Below are 21,026 nucleotides of genomic sequence, written 5' to 3' on the forward strand. Positions count from 1 at the left end.
TTATCTTTTCCTTCTGTTTATTGCTGATGCCTTTCCTTTGGGTTTTTTTTTTTTTGGGGGGGGGAGCAAGAATGTGGGCTGTATATGGAGTGTGTGAGTGAGAGAGTGAGTGTGTGTGAGAGAGGGAATGAGAATGAGTCTTAGCCAAAATCTTGCATGCTAAAAGGGTGTGGTGGACAACTTCTTTCGGAAAGGCCAAAGTCAAAATCTACTGAGCTCACAGACTGATCTTAGACAACTCAGTGTCTTTCATGTTTTTGAAGATTAATGGTTGTATCTGCATATGCATCATCCTGATATTTTTGGAGGAAGGATACTAGTGTGTTCAGTAACAGGTTTTACTACACTTCTTTCAGCCATGTAGTCCTGTAAGTTAAAATGTCATTGGCAATATTTTCTGTGTTGATAGCTTATTATTTTAGCAGAACAACTAAACCAGATGGTGGTCATTATACTTCATGGAGTGTGCATGGACTACTTTGGTGTGAGATAAACATAGTCCTAAAAAGAGAGGAAATTGAATTCGGTCATACACTCTTAAATATAAATAAGTAACATCTTTTTGTTTGTATCGGTACCTCTGAGCCACAGATATTCTGTGTTTGTTCATTACAGTATTTGGCTTCTAATGTAATATGCATTTTAATTTGCTAAACTCCTCTTAAAATTAGTAAAAATGAGAACAGCATACTCTCTTGGTCAGATTGGTAGACTTGGATATGAAGGCAAAATGAGATGACATGCCCCACTGAAAGGTGTGTATTAAAATGTATACGTTATTTTATATTATATTGTAATTTGTTTAGTAAACTTGCCTCTTACAGACTATTATTCCACTTGAATCCTGGGATTTAGGGCAGGGCATTTGAATTCTCTGCCAGCAAGCTCTAGTGCCTCACCAAAGTATAGTCCCTGATTTCCTTTTTTTCCCTTTCTTTTTCTCGCTTGTACTCACTTGGAGATATTTAGTCACAGAAGAAGGCACACATTTTCTATGTCTTCCTTTCCCATCTGTAATGGGGTGATAACCAACATTTCTCATTTCAGTGTCTGCAAATTTCAATGAATAGTAACAATGAACTGTAGTAAGGGAAAAACTTGATATATACACACACATACAAGTTGAGTATCCCATGTCTGGATTTCTAAAAATTGAAATATTCCAAAATCTAAACTTGTCCACGTGGGTGGCTGAGATAGTGACAGCTTTGCTTTCTGATGGTTCAGTGTACAGAAACTTAATTTCTTGCACAAAATTATATTAAAAATATTGTGTATAAAATTAACTTCATGCTACATGTATAAAGTGTATATGAAACCAGGGGTGGGGAGTGGGAGTAAGGAATAAAGAGTAAAGGAGTAAGAGGTTTTTACAAGAGGAGAAGTAGGAATAAGGAATAACAAAATATATTTGTTACTCTTTATTCCTGATATTATATCGTACATGCAAACACCAAAAAACAATTTTATTATATTGCGCTGGAGAAGGGACTGGGAGGCAAAGAGAGACACTTACACACTCACACATACACACCAGCCTTGCAAAACAACTGGGGCTTTTCCCCAGGGCTGGGAAGTAGGAGTAGGAGTAGGCGTAACGAATAAAGGAGTAAGAGGTTTTTACAAGAGTAGGCATAAGAGTAGGAGTAACATTAATTAAAAATATATTTCTCCAGAGTAGGGCAAAGATTAACCCCAAAATCACCACCACTCCTCAGCTCTGTATGAAGCATAAATGAATTTCATGTTTACACTTGGGTCCCATCTCCAAGATACTTCATTACGTACATGTATTCAAATTCAGGTATTGCAAATGTGTTGCAAGGTACAATATTTCCCTGTGGTAGGTGAATTTGATCTAACGCTGGGGCAACAGCCATCATTTCATTGGTCAGATCAGTTATTATGCCCAAACATACCATCACACATCCTGGTCTATAAACCCATTCCTGGTGATAGTTTCCAAAAGGTGAGTTATTAATACGTTATCACCAATTCATAGTAAATCCTCCTTAACCATGAATTGTTGTGATGTTTGAACTGAGATACTGTTAGGAGGAAAAGCTGTCTGATGTTTCATTTTGCATTCATATTATCGTGCGACTGAACCAAAGCACAGACAAGTGTATAATTAATTTACTGAACAGCTGAATATAATTGCCGTCCTCTTGTCTGTTAATTGTCCCAAACCCTTTCTTGATTGTGCTGCTGCTAAGAACTTCCAGCATTCATATCCTCTTCAGTCAACATTGGTCATGATGGGACTTGCAATCCAGTACATCAGGAGGGTGCTAGCTTGGGGAAGAATGCTCTTATAATCATATTACTTATTTAATCCAGAGGTTCCTTTTGTTTGTAAAAGAAGTAGAATTTTTAATAAAAGGCCTGTGACTGCATACCACATCTAGTTTTGCCTTTTGCCTTAAGTGGTCTTGCAGGATTGCAAAAACTTATTTTGAAGTTGTGCTTAAGTGTATTTAAAAGTCACATGATGAGTCTTTGTAAATTACATATTCCTTATAAACACTGGTAAATGTGGTTTGCTGTAGACATTATGTAATAATAATAATAATAATAATAATAAACTGATTATTTTTATACCGCTTTTCCTTGAGTTCAAAGCGGTGTACATGTTAAAGAAAATGTTGAAAATATGATGCCATGTCTTCCTTAACTGTCAGTCTTACTGGATCTGAATTAAGAATTAGATAATATTTAATCACTAGTGATTTTGTTGACCTTTCTTTTTCCTTCTGCCTCTCTTCCTCCTTTCCTTAGTTTTTAAGTAAGGATTCTGAAGGCAAAGCACACTTACCAGCTCATTAGTAGTAATTTTATTCACAAAGTTAGAGCAGATTTTAAAAATGCATGAAGATGAATGTCTATTGCACTTTGAGGGGGGAGGGGAAGCTTATAAGAAGAGAGTGAGCTTGGGAGTTCAAAGGCCTAAATGAATGTTTACAATTTTTTAAGCCTATGCTCCATTTTAATAAATATATAAAGGTAATTTCTCCCTTAAAAATAAACTCCCTAAATAATTTCAGATGAAATGTGAAGTATCAACATGTTGAATAGTGTAAAATCTACACATTTATGAATTGGGGTGGGGGGGGGCTTTAATTTGTTTGCTTCCAATTTTTAAAACATAGTACCACACACACACACATACATACAAACTATGCACATCTCCCTTGATGTTCCCACTGGTTGGAAATTACCAGCCTGAACCCACAATAATTACATTAGAGCAGATTCCATTTCCATTTATGCTAGAAGAAATACATTCCCCTCTAAGAGAGAGATGTCTATACCCCTGTCATGGAAGAATTTGGGAACTTGAAAAACAGGTTTTGAAGCAGCACTTCAATCATGTGTTAGGACTCTGGTTTCCTGTTAGATTTGCCAGAGATTGTGTTGGGTGGGTGATAGATTCTTTACACTCTTAACCAGAAAATTAAACACCAGTGTATTGAGACTGAAGGACTCAGTATCCTTTAGCTGGTGATCTAGTATCCTGAGCATATCTGGAAGCTGAATTAAGTAAGTAAAATAAATAATAATAACTAAGGAAGATAAGTAAGCAGTGCCCAGAAAGGTTATTTTGTGGATTGCAACTCCCAGGGTGTCCTAGCTAGCATGGTCATTGGCTGAAAGCTGCAGTTGGAAGTTATTTTTCTAAGTTCTAATTGTAAGTGCTACAAACCTACCAAAGACATTCTTTTTTTTTTTAAAGCTATCTTTTTTGTCCTCCTACTTCAATAAGTAGAAAAATTTACTCAGGGTGGATGGAATGGGATGAGGATAACACAGGTTCCAGCCATGGTAGTCTGGAAATGTCCTCTCCAACCTTTTCTTCACTTTAATATCATGTAATTCCATTAGGTAATGATGAGTGGGGCCTTCAGCTGAGAGTGTTTCCCAGAGGCCTTGTTTGCCAAAACATAAAGCTGCTTAACTAGAAAAGGGTTGATGTTGTCTGTCTGGAGGAGTGACTGGCAGTAGCGGCCATTTGGTGGGTGGTGAGTGACACTTGGGAAAGTGAGTGAGTAGCATCAGAAACTAGAGCTGGGAGAAGGTGAGAGGAATGATAAAAAGCATAGGTGTGATGTTGTAGGTTGTTTTATCTGCTCCTTAGTACTTTTTATAGAAGATGGCTGCTTGCTTAGTGGTCCCAAAACTTTTTTGGGCTATTGCCGTGTTTCTTTTTGGGCAGCAACCCTAGCTCATCCCAGCACATATTTTCTTGATACTAGGTCTACTGTTCTCTGTGTAATCATGCTGGCCACATGACTACAGAAATGTCTCTAACAGTTAGTGTTGTCAGTCGCCCTCAAAGGAAATTCCCTGATTGGCTTCCTGGAATGCCCCCCCAAATCTCCCGGGAATGGGGGTGGGACTTCTGGGTTGATGGGTGCAAGGCACTATGGGAAGGCTAAAGAGGGCAGGACTTCCCATATGGGAGGTATGTTAGGTTTTGGGGGGCGGGAAGGTATTTTTGACCGGGTTTTTTGGGCGGGAAGGTTGAATTTCCAAGAATCATCCCAGAAATTTTAGCAATCCCGAAAATGACACAAGGGGTTTTTTCCCCAATTTCCGGGTAAAATCCCGGAAATTGGCAACACTACTGACAATATTGGCTTCCTCAGCTTAGTAACAGAGATGAGCACTGCCCCCTATGGTTGGACATGACTAGGCAATCTTGTGAAGGGAAATCCTTTACCTTTCCTACTGCAAATTCAGAACAGCCAATCTTGGCTGCTGCTCCCTTTGCACCCAGTCACCTTGGAAGAAGCAGCCAAGCAGCTGGCTGAGCAGCAATCAAGAAGCTTCTTGCTTGTGCCAGCTTTGCAGCTAAAGCCAGCACAGGTGAGAGGCTTCTTGGTTACTGTTTGGCTGGCTGTTCACTCACTGCTGCCTTTGTGTCCTGTCATTCTGGGAGCAACAACTGAGCAGCTGGCAGAGCAGCAATCGAGAAGCCTCTCACCCATGCCTGCTTTGCAGCAAAGGCCAGTGAGAACAAGAGGCCTCTCGGTTGCTGCTCAGGCAGCTCAGTTGCTATTCCCAAGGTGACCAAGGGCAAGGGAGAAGCTTCTCCCCAGAGAGGAGGGACTCTCAATCCTTCATCAGGGCAGAGAAAGGTGCAGCTGGTGTGTTTGTAGGGGGTTTACAGAGGCCACATGCCCTGGACTGGAACTGGTGTGGACTAGAAAGGGAGAGATTTTAACTACAGGAGCTGCTCCAGGACAAAGGGTTATTTCCAAGAATTGAGCACAGATACTCAAAGGCATGTCTTCCCCACACAACTTCAAGTGTCCACTCTCCACCAAAATTTTGTTTCTTATGCTACCTCTTTTCTCAGCCTGTCTGATGAAATAAAGCAGGAGCAGCACTGCAACTCCAATCTGCAGTCAGTCTTACAAGGCCTGCCAGAACAAAAGGGTATTTTTCTGCCTGCAGAAAGGTCACAGTCTAACCTCTCTGGGGAAGGGAGTTCCACCCCTAGGTATGCAGGGATATGCACGTCTTAGGATTTTTTTGACGCAGTCCAGGCACAAATGCCACAGTTCCATAGCATTGAGCCATGGCAGTTAAAGTGGTATCAAACTGGATTAATTCTCCAATGTAGATGCAGCCTAAAAGAGGTTATTAGTGCATGAACTACTGTGGTCAGGTTATCTCTGTACAAGCAAAGCCAAAGGTAATAGGCCAGTCAAAGCTGGCCTAAGCACTTCTAGCCATGGAACCCACTTTGGCCTCCTATGACAGAAATCTATCTAGGAGTACACCTAAGCTATGTTCCTGTTCTTTAAGGGGGAGTCCAAACCCATTTTGCTTTGTTTGTTTCTTGTTTTACTGAATTTTGTAGAGGTACCGTATATACTCATGTATAAGTCAAGAAATTTAGGTCAAAGATTGACCCAAAAAACCTAGGTTGACTTATACATAGATGAATACAGTAAGTCGTCCTGAGCCTCTTCCCAATCGGACTGCCTCCACGGGGACAGCCCAGCTGCGAAGAGGCTTGGATACTGTGGGCCAATCCTGTGGTATCCTTCCCACGGTTCTGACCTGTTTCCAGTCCTGGGCCAGCACAGGAACAGGTGGATGTTCATACACCTGCCTGTCACTGCACACCTCCTTACCTGCTGCCTTATTCCCTCTGAAGGTTCCCACTGTGGGCCTTAAGGTCAGGAACCACCCATATGACAAGGTGCCCCCTTCCAATGTGACAGGGCATGACTAGAGCCTTCAGAGGGAACATGGCGGCGGCCGCAGATAGAGGGGTGTCCTTCTGCCAACTTGTGGCGGAAAGCCCACTGTAAACAGCTAGTCTTTTTAGACTGCACTAAGGGCCTTTTGAGCCAGGGTTGGGCCAGAACTGCCATATCAACATCTGGTCTGGCTGATCCTGGCCCGGGATTATTGGCATGCATTGTCCATACAGAATGATGCCAGACCGGGGGGAAGTCGAGTTTTTTGGTCCGTGTGTTCAGTCCCTTAGTAATTTGTACCTTCCCAATTTACACTGCAGCCCTTCACTTCATAACATTAAATGATGTTTCATTAACCACTTTTCAAACATAACCACAAGGTTTCAGTAACATGTTCTCTTCTTTTTGCATTCTAGCTTCCTGTAAATGTTTGTTAATAGCACAGCGAGCAGAACTTTGTATATCGATGAAGAATTATCAACAAGCCCTTTACGATGCAGAGGCACTCTGCCGAAATAAACCCCACTGGCCTAAGGTATGGTGGAGGGCAAATATAATAGGAGTCTGTATTTGTACATGAGTACATTGTCAATTGTTTCTAACAGAATAACTTAGTAATATTACTTTTTTGTGTGCAACATGAAGGTGGTTCATTTTGGCTAGTGAAAACTCTTATAGTTGCATTGTCTTAGGGCATTTACATACTGTTTCAGTTAATTGTGGTTTGGTGTTAGATCCAAACCTGCACAAATTCATTATGGTGGATGGAGAGAACACAGCTGTATAAACCGTGGATATGGCTTGCTTCAGTAACTGTAGATGAAGCTAACTACAGGAAATACTAAATTGTCATCTGTTTACAATTAAAACAGGATGGAAACAATTATTCTAGTAGTTAACAGTCTGACAGACACTGCCATCCCCATGTTCTGAACTACTCTGGTTACTGAAGCAAATTTCAACAAAAAATTCACATTTTAAGTATTCACAGGGTTCCCCATGTGAATTTTCAAAGCTTTAAGGAATCAGTCCTTGTGTTTCACAGTCATTTATCACATTTTAGATTCAGTTTCTGACAAACCTTCTCTAAACCTACACTAAACCTTATTGTAAACCTACAATAAACAGTATTATTATTATTATTATTATTATTATTATTATTATTATTATTATTATCCAGATGTGTTGTACTACATCTGTCACACCAGCCATCATGATATTCGGCCTTGCTATTTGGGGAATGGGGAAATTGTGGCCTGCCATGGGTGGAGGGGCACTAAATTGGAGGCTATTGTAAAGGTTAGATTTTATTGTGAAACTCCACTGTTGTCCAGTGGAAATAATCCAGTTTGAGACTGCTTTAACTGCCCTGGTTCAATGTTGGTAATTCTAAGAAGTGTAGTTTTGTGAGACATTTAGCCTTCTCCATCAGAGAGCTCTGGTGCCACAATAAACTACAATTCCCAGGATTCCCTAGCACTGAGCCAGGGCAGTTAAAGAGGTCTCAAACTGGATTATTTCTGCTGTGTGTTTTGGACCTATGTATTCTCTAGTACTGTTTCCCTTCACTTCTTTTTTCACCAGTTTGTTTTCTACCTCATTCTGAAATAATGAAGTTCTTATAAGATCTAAGTAGATTTACTATAAGTACTTTATAGCCTATGATTCTGGAAATTATAATGCATTTGTTTCTTGTGTTTATGCATGCAGGGTCATCATGTGAAAGCACAAGCTCTTTCTGGATTAGGAAGGATTGAAGAAGCATTGAAGGAGTTTCTTTACTGTGTTGCCTTAAATCCTGAGTGGAGCTCAATGAAGTTGGAGGCCCAAAAGGTAAAGTTCATGTACTAAGTTTCTGTCTGATGAGTAAAGTTTTTTTTATGAGTGTGTTTATATTTGTTGGGTTCACTAACTGAATGTTTCGGCAGCTTGCCATGCAGGAATACACAGTTAAAGCACCCCTAAAGCACTCTTTCTATAACTCATTTTTTGTTATTTAGAGGGGCAGATGGAGGAATTATTTTATTTTTAATAATTACTTTTAATATCAGAAGGTATTTGTTGCCTGTTCGTTTTAATTAAAGGGGTAGTGAGAATGGACATCTGCACATAACTGGGGTAGACAGAAAACTTAGGACATGGGCCCTCATAAGCATGTATGCATAGGATTTTGGAGTTGGGAAGAGAATTGAGAAATGATACAGCATGGGGTTAGTTCTGTTCCCCTTATGTTTGCTCTTCTGTTCATTTATTTTTCTATAGTTAGACTAAACTGTGTATCAACATTTCTGAACTTATTTTTGTTTTTCTTTGACTAGATAATGTGCGACATGTTTTTTCCAGCATTTGAAAATGTGCATGATAGTCTAACAACACCATTTTGTAATCGGACCTCTTATACAAGATTGAAACCTGCGTTTCTAAGTAGTATAAATGCACAGTCTTCTGGAGACGATGGGTCATCTGCAGAGAGTTCAAAGGTAAAGACCTTTGGAGGAGGAGGACAGATGCTCTAAAAATCACTGAAAAGTCTGAATATAACTTGTTTGCCTGAATACTCATTTACATCTGTACCTTGAAAGTAATGTATGATAGTGTATTGTTTTCTACCTTGGTAGTAGATGAATTAGGCCATTAACATGGAATCTCAAAGGAAAAGTGTTAATAATAGAATGGAGAAGGGGAAAATAAATTGTTCACTGAAATGTGTAATTGTATTGCATGTTTTGATTTTGCTTTAATACTGGGGAGGCTTGCTGTTTGTATTAGCTATAAAAGACTTTCTCAGCCTTTTTACTCTTGAGGAATCCTTGAAATAGTGATATTTTTAAAGATCAGTCTTTTGCTGCAGCCCAGCTATTATGCAGGCAAGCAGGGGTCTGCAATTGCTCCATTGAATTGGAGTAGGGGTGAGAAACATGTGGCCCTCAAGATATTTTTGAGCTGGAGTTCCAAGCCTTGTTCACGGTTGACTGCACTGGCTAAAGCTTCTGGGAGTTGGAGTTTGACTATATTTGGGTAGCTGTATGGTTCTTACCTCTAAATCAGTGAATGAGATACATATTCCAATCTAATTAAACTGAAATGAGGAGTTAGTATAAGCATTATTTAGCACAGGTCATGCAACAGGTTGCTGTAATACCATTCCTGAATCATTATTACAGACATTTCATTTGGTAAATGGAAATGGTCCAGACAACGTTTCCTATCTATTTCAGGAGTCTGTTTTGAGGTTAACAAAGAGCCCATCTGAAGAGACTGATGTACATCGAAATGCAGATACTTCTGTTTCTCATCCAATATTGGATTCCTATTTTGAAGAGAATAAAAAAACTTTGGAAACAGTCCTATCCAGTTTACCCAGTTCAAGCTTAAAAAGAAAGTACTCAAGTGATGTGGGGGATTTACAAGTCTTGGATGTCCCTAGCAAAATTCCTCGAAAAGGTCTGTGTCTGAAGGTGAATCACCCTCCCACACTACTCCCTTTTGAAATTCTTTACTTGTTTTGCAAGGGTCTGCACTGCTTTGCTGCTTTTGCTCATAGGGCTTATTTTACTAGGATTAGTTGAGCCATTTCTGTTCTAAGCAGAATAACCTAAAATGCTCAGATTTGTACAGTACACAGAATACTTTGTGTAAGAAGAGACTATTCTTGCATAGCAAGGAAATGTTAATGTGTTACAAATTTACATTTAAATGAAAGTGAGTATTATAGTGAGTATCATATATAGTACATTATTGTTCTAATGGGAGGGGGAAAAAGTGAATGTAATAGTATGTGAGTAATTGCAGTTTGTATATTACCAGATTAACATACAAGACAGAATGTGCAAGTTATGTACAAATCCACATTTTCTATCTGAAGCAACTTCTAGAAGGATAGCTGTGTTGCTCTGTCACAGCAAAACATCATCATCATCTTAAACATGTTGGGTCCTCTTTAAAAACTAACAAATGTATTGTAGCACAGGCTGGTTTGATTTTATTTTATTCAAAGGATCTAAATAGGAACTAAAATGGCCTTAATTGTATTTGGAGCCTTGCTGATTTTGAATGTTTTGCTTTTCTATAAAAAGATGGAGATGCTGCTTGTGGAAACTCAACCTCCCTTACCTTAAAAGCGATACCTGCAAACCTCGTGGATGCATCAGACTTTGAGTGTTCCCTCTGCATGAGGTATTACTAAGATACAAAAAATGAATTAAATTTGGAAAGCGTTGCATGACAATGCTTGTGGGTGGGACAAGAGGAAAAAGCACATAACAGATGTTGTACATGATATCATTTAATTCTCCTTTTAAAAATTTAATAAGCCATATTTTCAACTCATGTATTTATTTTTAGGGCATAGTATAGTTTAAAGGACAGTTAGTATATGTCCTACAAGGTCAAAACACAGTTTTAAATAAAGAACTTTGTTTGGTTTTTGATGGCCTAGCTTGAGCTGATAGTTGCTTCTCCATAAAGAAGGAGCAATTGTGAGCTTTAATATATATTCCATTGCATTATTACCCTCAATATTATTTGTACATACCATTCAGTTAGTTGTACTTATATGATACTCACATGGAAAATCATTCAGGGAGCATTATGCTTTAAATGGAAGTATGAAGTAGCCAGTTGTTATTCAATTCTCCCAATGTTTCTCACTCAGGTTGTTCTATGAACCTGTTGCTACTCCTTGCGGTCATACCTTCTGCCTCAAATGCCTTGAACGTTGTCTGGACCATAATCCACATTGTCCCCTCTGTAAGGAAAAGCTCTCTGAGGTAAGTCTTACACACACACCACTCCTGTGGATTGCTTAAATGGAAAAAAAACACAAGTAAAATGTAAAAAGGAATAAAAATGTTTAAATGTTGTTGTTTTTTTTAAAAAAAGGCAACCAGAAAACCTTTGCTATTAGTAAATTGACTGTGAATGCAATGGCCTATAAGAGAAATGGGTGTGCACAAGAAGTTTGGACTGGGGTCAATATGTAACCTGCCTTCCTCCAAAACTGTTTATTTGTTATTTGCTGCAAAACTCAGCAAATTTGAATTACTTTACACTAGTGCCAGCTGTGGCCTAATACCCAAAAGGCAGCATGTTCCATCTGATGTTGGAAACTAAGCAAGGTCAGCCCTGCTTAGTACTTGATGGGAGACTGACAATGAATACCAGGTGATGTAGGCTGCATTTCAGAGGAAGGGACTAGCAAAGCTACACCTGAGTACTGTATTTCTTGCCTAAGAACTCCCTATGAAGTTCATGGGGTCACCACAGTCAACAAGTAAGTTGGAAGCATGTATGCATATACAGTGCCAGTTATCTCAGGTGTTATCATCAAAAATAGGTTTGGCAGCTTGCTTAGATCCTTTAAAGTTCACACTGAAAGCTAAAGCATATTAACATGGAAACACCAGCCACCATAAATGAATGTAGCAATGGGAGTTCCATTTTGTTATTTCAGCATCATGTTCAGAAGCTGTGATACATAAACTAGTTAAGCTGTACTCCTTATCACTACTTGGTTAGCCCAGGTTTCTGTTTTGGCTGTTTAAAAGCTGGAATTAACCATTCACTATTTTATCTGGTTACAGAAATACAATACAAGGCCATGCTGGTAAACTGGGTACTTGGCATACATTCTTTCTTCCACTCTTCAGGCCTTAAAGCTTAGAGGGTTTTGATTTGCCTTGCTAACTTCTTCACTGGATTCTTACCCAGATCCCAAAGTCTCGTTAGGGACTACTGACAAAATAACTTATATTCTTGAACTCATTTTCACAGTTTTTGGCAAGCCGAACTTACAAAAAGTCCGTCCTTACTGAAGAATTAATAGTTCGATACTTGCCAGAAGAATTGTCTGAAAGGAAAAAAGTCTATGAAGAAGAAATGAAGGAATTATCAAAGTAAGTAGTTTTTGTATACAAAAAGAGAATACTGATAAAATTTAATTTTAGTCAAACATGTGAAGAACTGTTCACATTTCCATTTTCAACATACAGACTGCGTCTGTCCTCCTGCTCTCACTGTTAGTATGATTCACAGCCCTGTCCTCTGACCACTGTCTGTTTAGTAGAAGATTTAGGTGGGGGTGCCTGCTGCTTAAACAAGCATGATGACAGTTTGCTGTCACACACTCCTGTACATGCCAGGAAACCAAGAACAAACAGGGCCAGTGTATGCGGTCCCACTTTGCTTTCTTATATTTGGATTTCTAATATTAGGGAGGAGCATCTGTATGAGACAAAGAGAATTGGATGATCTCAGTCAAAACATAGACCTTGTTCTCCAGGAGGCCTGTGAACCAGACCTGTATAGCCCCTAGCTGTAGCAGCTGTAACTTAAACATCTGTGACAGGCACTTGGAGGATCAGTAGTAAAAAAATAAGCACAATTTTCTCCAAAAATCAGCACTGCTAACCTTTTCTTTCTCTGTGATGGGGTGGAGTTTTATAGAGAGTAGACATTTGGGGGAAAGACTGTTAATTGTTTAGTTCTTGGAGGCTCTGTAATAGCAAAATTATTGGTTAATTTTATCATGGAAAATCCTGTGGTTTCCTGTTGTGGTCTGTATGCATCACTCATATGAGGTTGGTGCCTGCACAGAAACACTCTTCAGAACCTTCTAGCTAGGTGAGGTTATTGTGGTGGCTTGCCCACTGTCCCCAGATCTCATGGTCCAGCAGCCATTTTCTCAGTTATACTACATCTGCCACAGTGATAGTACACTGTACATCTCTTCTAGCTGAAACCTTCTGCCATATCTTGATGTGTTTTTGTCTTCTTTTTACAACTATCCTTTCTTTGTTATGGGAGTAGGGTTTTCCATAGAATAGGTATATGCGGGAAAATTAAGCTCAGTAGGTAGTTCTTGAAAGCTCAAAATTGTTGATTTGTTTTATTATTTGTCATTAGTCCTGCAGTTAATCCTTAGACTGTTGCCATAACTTTCTCTAATACCATATCACTTGTTGAGAATGTTAAATCCACCAAAGTTATTTTTGGCTTCATAAACTAAAAGTGACTCTTTGTTCTCTTACAGTTTGAATAAAGATGTCCCTATCTTTGTGTGCACAATGGCTTTCCCTACCATCCCTTGCCCTCTTCATGTCTTTGAACCCCGCTATCGGCTAATGATAAGGAGATGCATGGAGACGGGCACCAAACAATTTGGCATGTGCTTAGCTGATGAACTGAAAGGGTGAGCAAAGGAATTGGAAGTAACTTTTGGCAAATATTCTATCAGAAGAGATACTGGAGGTTTAAATTCAGTTGGTTTGGAAGTCTCCCCCATCACTAGGGTAGGTGGGTTGGCTGCGATCTCTTTATAGAAGCAGTGTGGCCAATTTTGAGGCTCATGGAATGAGCTTCGTAACTCCCTCCTCCAGGAAGCACATCAGCTGGCCAGCTGCAGCATTTCTGCTCATTCCTTTGCAAGGCAGAAGTATGTGGTGAGCATGAAATACTGGCCACTGATTTTGCCACCTCTGAATCTTTTAATAATAATAATAATAATAATAAAATTTTATTTCTATACCGCTATTCCAGCGATCACAGCGGTGTACATCAAAGAGTAAGACAATTGAAACATTAGCATGAAATAATACAAAGTTAATAATTAAGAACAGTAAAAAAAAAACAAAACTAACAACACTCTATACAAGTGGCTGTGTAGAATGGAATACACAAAGACATTGCCACGGGGAAAAGAATGACCACAAGGCTCACGGGGGGAAAGCCTGGTGGAACAAAAAAGTCTTCAAGTTCTTCTTGAAAGTATCGAGGGAGGTGGAAGTACGGAGCTCATTGGGGAGGGAGTTCCAGAGCTGAGGGGCTGAAATAGAGAAGGCCCTCTGAGCTGATACATATCGAGCGTCTGGAACTCTTAAAAGATGTCTTTCACCCGACCTGAGAGTGCGGGGCGGATTGTATGGGGAGAGGCGGTCCTCCAAGTACCCTGGGCCCAAGCCATTTAGGGCTTTATAGGTGATAACCAACACCTTGTATTCGGCCCGGAAGCGAATAGGCAGCCAATGGAGATCTTTTAGGACTGGTGTTATATGGTTGGCCCTGGAACATCCAGTAACCAGCCGAGCGGCCATATTCTGCACTAACTGAAGCTTCCGGGTTTGGTACAAGGGTTGCCCCATGTAAAGCACATTACAGAAATCTAATCGAGAGGTTACCAGAGCATGTATAACGGTTTCAAGGTCCCCCCGGCCAAGGAAGGGTCGCAGTTGGCGTATCAGCCGAAGCTGATAACAGGTGCTCCTGACCGCCGCATCCACCTGAGCAGTAAGGTGAAGCGATGAGTCCAGAAGCACCCCCAAACTGCGAACAGAGTCCTTCACAGGAAGCGTGACCCCATTTAGGACAGGTGGAAAAATTTCCTTACCCAGACCAGGAGAGCCAATCACCAGTACTTCCGTTTTCTCTGGATTCAGGCTGAGTCTGTTTTCCCTCATCCAGCCCATTACCGACTCCAAGCAAGCATTAAGAGGAGAGATGCCATCCTTAGTTACTGCATCAGACGGAGACATAGAGAAAACTATTTGGGTGTCATCAGCGTACTGATAACACCGCGCCCCGTGTCTCCGGATGATCTCTCCCAGCGGCTTCATGTAAATGTTAAAAAGCATAGGGGACAAAATCGCTCCCTGAGGGACCCCAGATGTCAGGGCCCTCCTATCGGAGCGACAGTCCCCCAGCTCCACCATCTGGAATCTGCCCGAGAGGTAGGAACCCCTGCAAAGCAGAGCCCCCGATACCCAACTCCCTCAGGCGACCCAGAAGGATACCATGCTTGATGGTATCGAAGGCTGCTGAAATGTCCAAGAGCACTAACAGGGACACGCTCCCCCTGTCCATACCCAGACGGAGATCATCAACTAAGGCAACCATAGCAGTCTCAACTCCATAGCCCACCCGGAAGCCAGTTTGAAATGGGTCCAGATAATCCGTCTCATCCAAGATCCCTTGAAGCTGAAAGGCAACTGCCCTCTCGATCACCTTCCCTAAAAATGGCAGCAGCGAGACAGGCCGATAATTGTTCCGAATTAGGGGGTCAAGGGAGGGCTTTTTCAACAAAGGTTTAACAATGGCCGTCTTCAAAGTTGATGGAAACTGCCCATCCCTGAACATATTAGTCACAACCGTTCCCCCTTGAGCTGTCAGCCATGAAGGACAGGGATCGAGAGAGCAAGTCGTCTTCCTAACACTTCGAAGAATCTTGTCCACATCCTCAGTACAGACAGATTCAAAGTGATCCAGTTTAACCAAGTCCACGGAGGCTCTGGACACCTCTACTCTAGATTCTGAACTAATAATGGAGTCAAGATCAACCCTTATCCGAGAGATTTTATCCGCAAAGAAGTTAAACTCATTGCAGCAGGCTTTCGATGGTTCCAAAATAGGGTTCAGGGGAGGAGGGAGTTGAGTAAGCTCCCTCACTACCCTGAACAGCTCTGCCGGACGCGACTCCGCGGACGCGATACGCGCAGAAAAGAAAGAGTTCTTCGCTGCGATTATCGCCACTCCGTAGTCCTTCAAAAGAGAGTCCAGGAGTGTCTTGTCGGCTAAGGTCTGATGTTTCCGCCATTTGCGCTCTAGTCGTCGCAAAACCCGCTTCCTGGTCCGAAGATCTTCCGTATACCAAGGCCGTTTTTTGGAAGCAGGTCTGAGAGGACGCTTGGGGGCGATACTGTATATAGCCCTGGAGAGATCAATATCCCAGATGTTAGTTAGGGCATCAACAGAATCACCATCAGTTCCAATCATAAGCCCCTCTAGGGCTTCTTGGAGCCTTTTGGGTTCCATCAGCCTTCGAGGGTGGACCATCCGAATAGGTCCGCCACCTCCAGGAGGGATCCGGGTAGAAGCCTTGATATTAGCCTCGACCAGGAAATGGTCCGTCCATGACAAGGGAGAGACATTAGAAACCTCTGCCCAAGGCGTCTCCATATCCGTACAGAAGAGAACATCAAGTGTATTACCAGCCGAATGCGTAGGTCCTGAGACTAATTGGGAGAGGCCCATGGCTGTCATGGTAGCCATGAACTCCCGAGCCACACCAGTTGGATCACGACTGGTCTCGAAAGGGATGTTGAGGTCCCCCAAGACTAAAAGTCTAGGGGACTCCAACAACAGTTCCGAGACCAGCTGTGTCAGCTCGGTTAGGGAGTCTGTTAGCGCACAGGGTGGCCGGTAGACCAACAAAATCCCCAAACTGTCCCTGTTCTTCAGGGTCAGGTAAATACACTCGATGTATTTTTAATCTAGAGATGGATCATATCCCAACCACATTCTGTCTCCCTCCTCCACATGCTCTTTTATCCTGCTGCCCTATCACAGCTCTGCATTGCTTATGATGAAGGCAGCCTGAATTCCTTCTTTGGAGGAACACTACAGCAGTGGCAGTGATGGGGGGAGGGGGGCGGATATCACACCTCTCAAGCTCTGATACTTGTCTGTTTTGTTGGACAAATTGGATTTTAACACCCCTCTCTTTTTCACCTCCCTACACCCAAAAAGAGAAGGGCTCCTTGTGAGGAGTGGAGCAGGTACTCACCAGGCCATCCCAACTGCAGACCACTTTTCCCACACTATGCACTCTTTTCTTCAGCTGCTCTGGCACAAAGAATGTGTGCCTAGTGGCCAGGGCTTGCCACTGCCTCTGCTGCAGCCATATACCATTTTATTAATAAGGACTTGATTATCTACATTTTTGGTATCACCAGGAGGTCCTGGAACCAATCCCCCACAGACACCAAGAGCCCACTGCAAGTTCTTTGATATCTTTTTCTTTTACTTCATCTCCTACATCCCTCGTTACACGCTTCTAACTTTTACCCTTGACGTATCTACTTTTACCATTGACTTACCCCCACTGATCATATTAAAATCCATACTTTTGGCCCCAAAACCTGCCCATAACTTATGCATGAGGTCAAATTATATATGAATATATACACTTAAACACAAGAATAAGTACTCTAAAATGTTTGTACAGCTTGATCCTAGATTTGTTTGTAGAAGGAAGCCATGTGGAGTCAATGAGTAAGCTTAAGAGAGCATCCTTAATGTGGCTCACTGCTTCTTTATCCCATCAGGTTTGCAGATTATGGCTGCATGTTAGAGATCAGGGATGTGAAGTTTTTTCCTGATGGACGCTCAGTTGTTGATACAGTTGGGATTCGGCGTTTCAGAGTCTTGAGCCATGGTCAGCGAGATGGGTATAATACTGCAAACATTGAATATCTGGAAGATAAAAAGGTAGGTTTTGTACAGCTGTTTCTCCATTTGCCTTCTCATATTTCAATGACTGTGAAGTAAATCACACTTTTCCTCATTCGCCACCTGACAGCCCCTGTCTGAGCCTTTTAATGCTAATCTATTGTTGGTTGCGGTAACTGGTTTTGTATGGTGTTAATGCAAAGTCCTTCTGTAGTGATTTTCACAACATTGCACATTCTTGCACAGAAGTAACATCTTTCCTCTTCTTTACACCACATACAATGTTTTACTACCCTAACATTAACACACCTTAATATTTATTGTTTTTTAATAAAACACTACGCTCAAAACACTTACACAGCTAGGACTCTATCCAAAGTGTCACAACAACCAAGAACATATTTATAGAGATGTTTATAACTTTCTTGTCAAACATTGCCTGTCTCACACTAATTTATCAAATAAAAAGCATAGTTTATAGCAGCTGAGAAAACATCTGTGTGAGAAGTTTAGACTCTGCTGAAATTAGTGGACTATATGTGCTTCTTTTGTGGGGTAGAGATGGCATATCTAATCTGTTACACCAGGCCTCTTAATGAATCATTGGCGGGTTACAGACGGGCAAAAAGGGATGTACTCATGACGTCATGAAGGTAGAGCCTTCAGACGGGCTTTCCCTGAATGCCGTCATGAACACGCCCCCCGCACGCCCCAAGCGGGAAGAAGCGGCATTAAAAAGGTGCTGCTTTTTTCCGCTTCTTTTTGATTTGCGGCGTACGTGCGCATCTCCGTATGTAAGCTGCTGCACCGGTACGTCAGAATTGCTACGCCGCAAATATAAGTTGCCGGTTTAAAAGCTCCGTGTCAGCTGCGTCGCATAATGGGTCGGGGTCCGGGACATGCGTGGTTTGCAGTCAAGCTTAAATTGCAACGTCCGCTGCCATGCAGCTGTGGAAGCTGCGGCACAGCTGCGGCGCATTTTAAGCCTCGTAACCCTAACCCTAGAGCCACTTGTGCGCATGCGTTGCTAGAATCGCGGGAAGTTGTAAGTTTTGCCGGCGGATGTTTTGGTTGTAGAAAGTGATAAGGGAAAGTTTGGGATTTAAAGTGACCCCCTACACACATTCCTGCGCCATTTTCACCTGGGAACGGGCACAGTTCGGCTGCTCCTGGCACAGCTGTGTGGCGGCTCCCCTTTGCCACCAGGCAGGATGGCTCAGCCATCCACCAGCACCCCGAAAAAAGGCAGGGGGACGTCTTGGTCTCATACTGAGACGGCTGACCTCATAGCTATATGGTCCCAGCCAAATATTTTGCAGAAACTGGAGCAGTCCTACCTGAATGCTGACACATATCGAGAAGTGGAAGAAGCCATGAAAGTCAAGGGCCACAACAGAACCTTGGAGGAGTGTCGCCGAAAATGCAAGTCGCTGAAATCTCAATACAAACAATACAGAGATGCCCTGGCTAAAGGTACTACAAAGGGCGCCCCCCCGCCCTTTTACAAGGAGCTGCATGCTTTCATCAAAAGTGATGGAAGCATCAGACCCCACAGACTAGCCACCAGTGGGGAGCGCGTGAGGGTCCCGGCGGGCCAGCCAGCCAGAGCCGAGCCTGTGGTGGTGGAGGAGGAGCAGGAGCAGACCCCGGAGCTTGAATGTGCCCAAGACCTTTTGATGCCTCGTCAGGGTAAGATGTGCCAGGGCCCCTGGGGGGAAGGCAGGGGGGAATGGGACAAGGGGAAGATGTGGCCCCAGGGTAGGCACAGGCCAGAGATGACCCTTGTCCCTTGTCATATAGGTGAGGAGCAGGAGGAGGAGGAGGAGGAGGAACACCCCGACTCAGGTGATTCCTCCAGCAGCCAGAGATTTCTGGACCCCCGTGCCGTGCTCAGACGAATGTCTGCTGAGGCTGGGAGCTCCAGAAGGAGACCACCATCTCGTGCTGGATCCTCTTCCACGACCAGCAGCTACCGTGACCGTTCACCTCTCTCTCGGGCCAGTGCACCCGCCAGCGATGGCAGTGAGACCGAAGAGAGTATGCAAGGTAAACCTTATATTTTTGTTTATAAATGCATGGCTCAACTGCGCAATTGTGGCATGTCTCATTCACTGCTTACTGTGCTGGTATGTTTGCAAGGTTGCTGTGCAAGTAGGATTGTGAGTGTCCCTGGCATGGTCATGTCCTGCATGTGTCCCACATTCCTAAGGCACCCCTCCCTTGCATGTAAATCTGTCCTTTCCCAACGCCCTTAGTTTGAAGCTCCACCCTTTGCCACAGCTTTGAGTGAGAGTTCCTGCATGGCAGAATGGGGTTGGTCTAGATGAACCTCAGGGTCTCTGCTAACTGTAGGCTTCTATGACTCTCTGCTTGTATGTCCCATAGTAGGAGGACGAACTGAAGCAGAACAAGAAGAAGAAGGAGAAGGAGAACCTCCTGCAGCTAATCCCATAGCTGCCATGTCAGCAGAGGAGCGCCTTGCCACCAAGAAGAAAAGGGTCCGTCCGTCAGCAGCTACTAGAACTGTGGCAGCTGTGGATGTGCTCAAGGTTTGCTCAGAAGAGAAAATGACAGCACTGATGCAGCAGGGGCAGCGGGCCTGTGATGAAAGGGAGAGGAGCAGACAGTCCCGCAGGGAGCTCATGGAAAGGGCACTGGAAGTTCAACTGAGGGGCGTTCAGAACCAGGAGACAGCACTAGAGAGGTCAGACCAACATCATGAGACCACAGTCCAGGAGCAGAGGCGACTCAACACCAGCATGGAAGCGCAGACTGTTCTGATGGGGCAAATGCTGGAGGTCATGAGGGGAGGGCAGGGTGGCCCGAGACGCAGAAGGGTACGTAGGGAGCAGGGTGGAAGAGGCAGGGCTGCTGTCCCCAGGGTCGTGGAGGAAGGGGTTGAGCAGCAGGAGCCCCCAGCAAGAGGTGGAAGAGGCAGGGCTGCTGTCCCCAGGGTCGTGGAGGAAGAAGTAGGGCCACAGGAGCCCCCAGCAAGAGCAGTCCCTCCAGCTGAGGAGCAGGCAGTTGCCATGGAGGTGGAACCGGCTCAGCAGCCTCTGGCTGGCCCATCCTCCAGCCTCTTCAGTCAGTCAGTGGCAGTCCCACCGCCCACACCCCGCCCCCAAAGGCAAAGGGCAACTAGAGGGGGCCTGGGCCTGGGATCAAGGGGCAGGGAGCACTGAAAAGGCACTAGGTCCCATGATGTCCCATAAAGACATCATTTCGCCTCCCAGGGCATGTGTTCCCTCCCAGCCCATCTACCCTATTCTACCCTTCCTGTTCTCTCCTCCCACCATGCCTGGCTCACTGGTCCCCAAACCAGCAATCTCCAAACTCTGTCCTCCCAGGCGTTTGGACTTCATCTCCCAGAATCCCCAGCCACCTTGCCCTGTGGTCTGGGATTCTGGGACATGAAGTCCAAATGCCTGGGAGGACAGAGTTTGGAGATTGCTACCTCACACCACTCCTGCTTAGCTTTAGACTGCACAGTTGCGCCTAAGCTATCTCATTCACACTCACAGCCACACCGCCGCAGTTGCGCATAATTAACCACACAATTTTTTTTTTAAAAATAAACTTTTTTATTAACAATAA

The 21,026-nt window shown here is 43.1% G+C and overlaps 2 protein-coding genes across 3 annotated transcripts in view; both read left to right on the plus strand.

The window, feature by feature from the left end:
• LOC149319305 (LON peptidase N-terminal domain and RING finger protein 2-like) overlaps positions 1-21,026 on the plus strand; it is a 49,718-nt gene that overhangs the window by 20,499 nt on the left and 8,193 nt on the right. Inside the window, exons 2-10 of the mRNA XM_089511434.1 lie at positions 6,629-6,747; positions 7,923-8,045; positions 8,531-8,692; positions 9,431-9,656; positions 10,289-10,388; positions 10,867-10,981; positions 11,985-12,106; positions 13,243-13,401; positions 17,309-17,471. Coding sequence (XP_089367560.1) covers positions 6,629-6,747; positions 7,923-8,045; positions 8,531-8,692; positions 9,431-9,656; positions 10,289-10,388; positions 10,867-10,981; positions 11,985-12,106; positions 13,243-13,401; positions 17,309-17,471 — 1,289 coding nt within the window. The remainder of the gene's footprint in view (positions 1-6,628; positions 6,748-7,922; positions 8,046-8,530; positions 8,693-9,430; positions 9,657-10,288; positions 10,389-10,866; positions 10,982-11,984; positions 12,107-13,242; positions 13,402-17,308; positions 17,472-21,026) is intronic.
• Positions 18,054-20,979, plus strand: LOC149319306 (uncharacterized). Of its 2 annotated transcripts, XM_089511437.1 has the most exons (3): positions 18,054-19,121; positions 19,233-19,478; positions 19,818-20,979. In XM_089511437.1, exons 1-3 carry the CDS (start codon positions 18,644-18,646, stop codon positions 20,612-20,614), a joined length of 1,521 nt encoding a protein of 506 aa, XP_089367563.1. In that variant the 5' UTR covers positions 18,054-18,643; the 3' UTR covers positions 20,615-20,979. The 2 variants fall into 2 exon arrangements, with proteins under 2 accessions (XP_089367563.1, XP_089367562.1); XM_089511436.1 differs by having other exon boundaries at positions 18,054-19,478.

This window comes from Sceloporus occidentalis, unplaced genomic scaffold (assembly GCF_023333645.1).
Source record: "Sceloporus occidentalis isolate IW3139 unplaced genomic scaffold, rSceOcc1.0.p SCAF_2, whole genome shotgun sequence".
Classification (NCBI taxonomy): Eukaryota; Metazoa; Chordata; class Lepidosauria; order Squamata; family Phrynosomatidae; genus Sceloporus; species Sceloporus occidentalis.

Excerpts from the sequence above, each read along its gene's own strand:
- LOC149319306 (XM_089511436.1), top strand. The coding sequence starts at position 18,644 with ATGGCTCAGCCATCCACCAGCACCCCGAAAAAAGGCAGGGGGACGTCT. Across the intron at positions 19,479-19,817 it reads GACCGAAGAGAGTATGCAAG|TAGGAGGACGAACTGAAGCA; the intron begins GTAAACCTTATA and ends TATGTCCCATAG.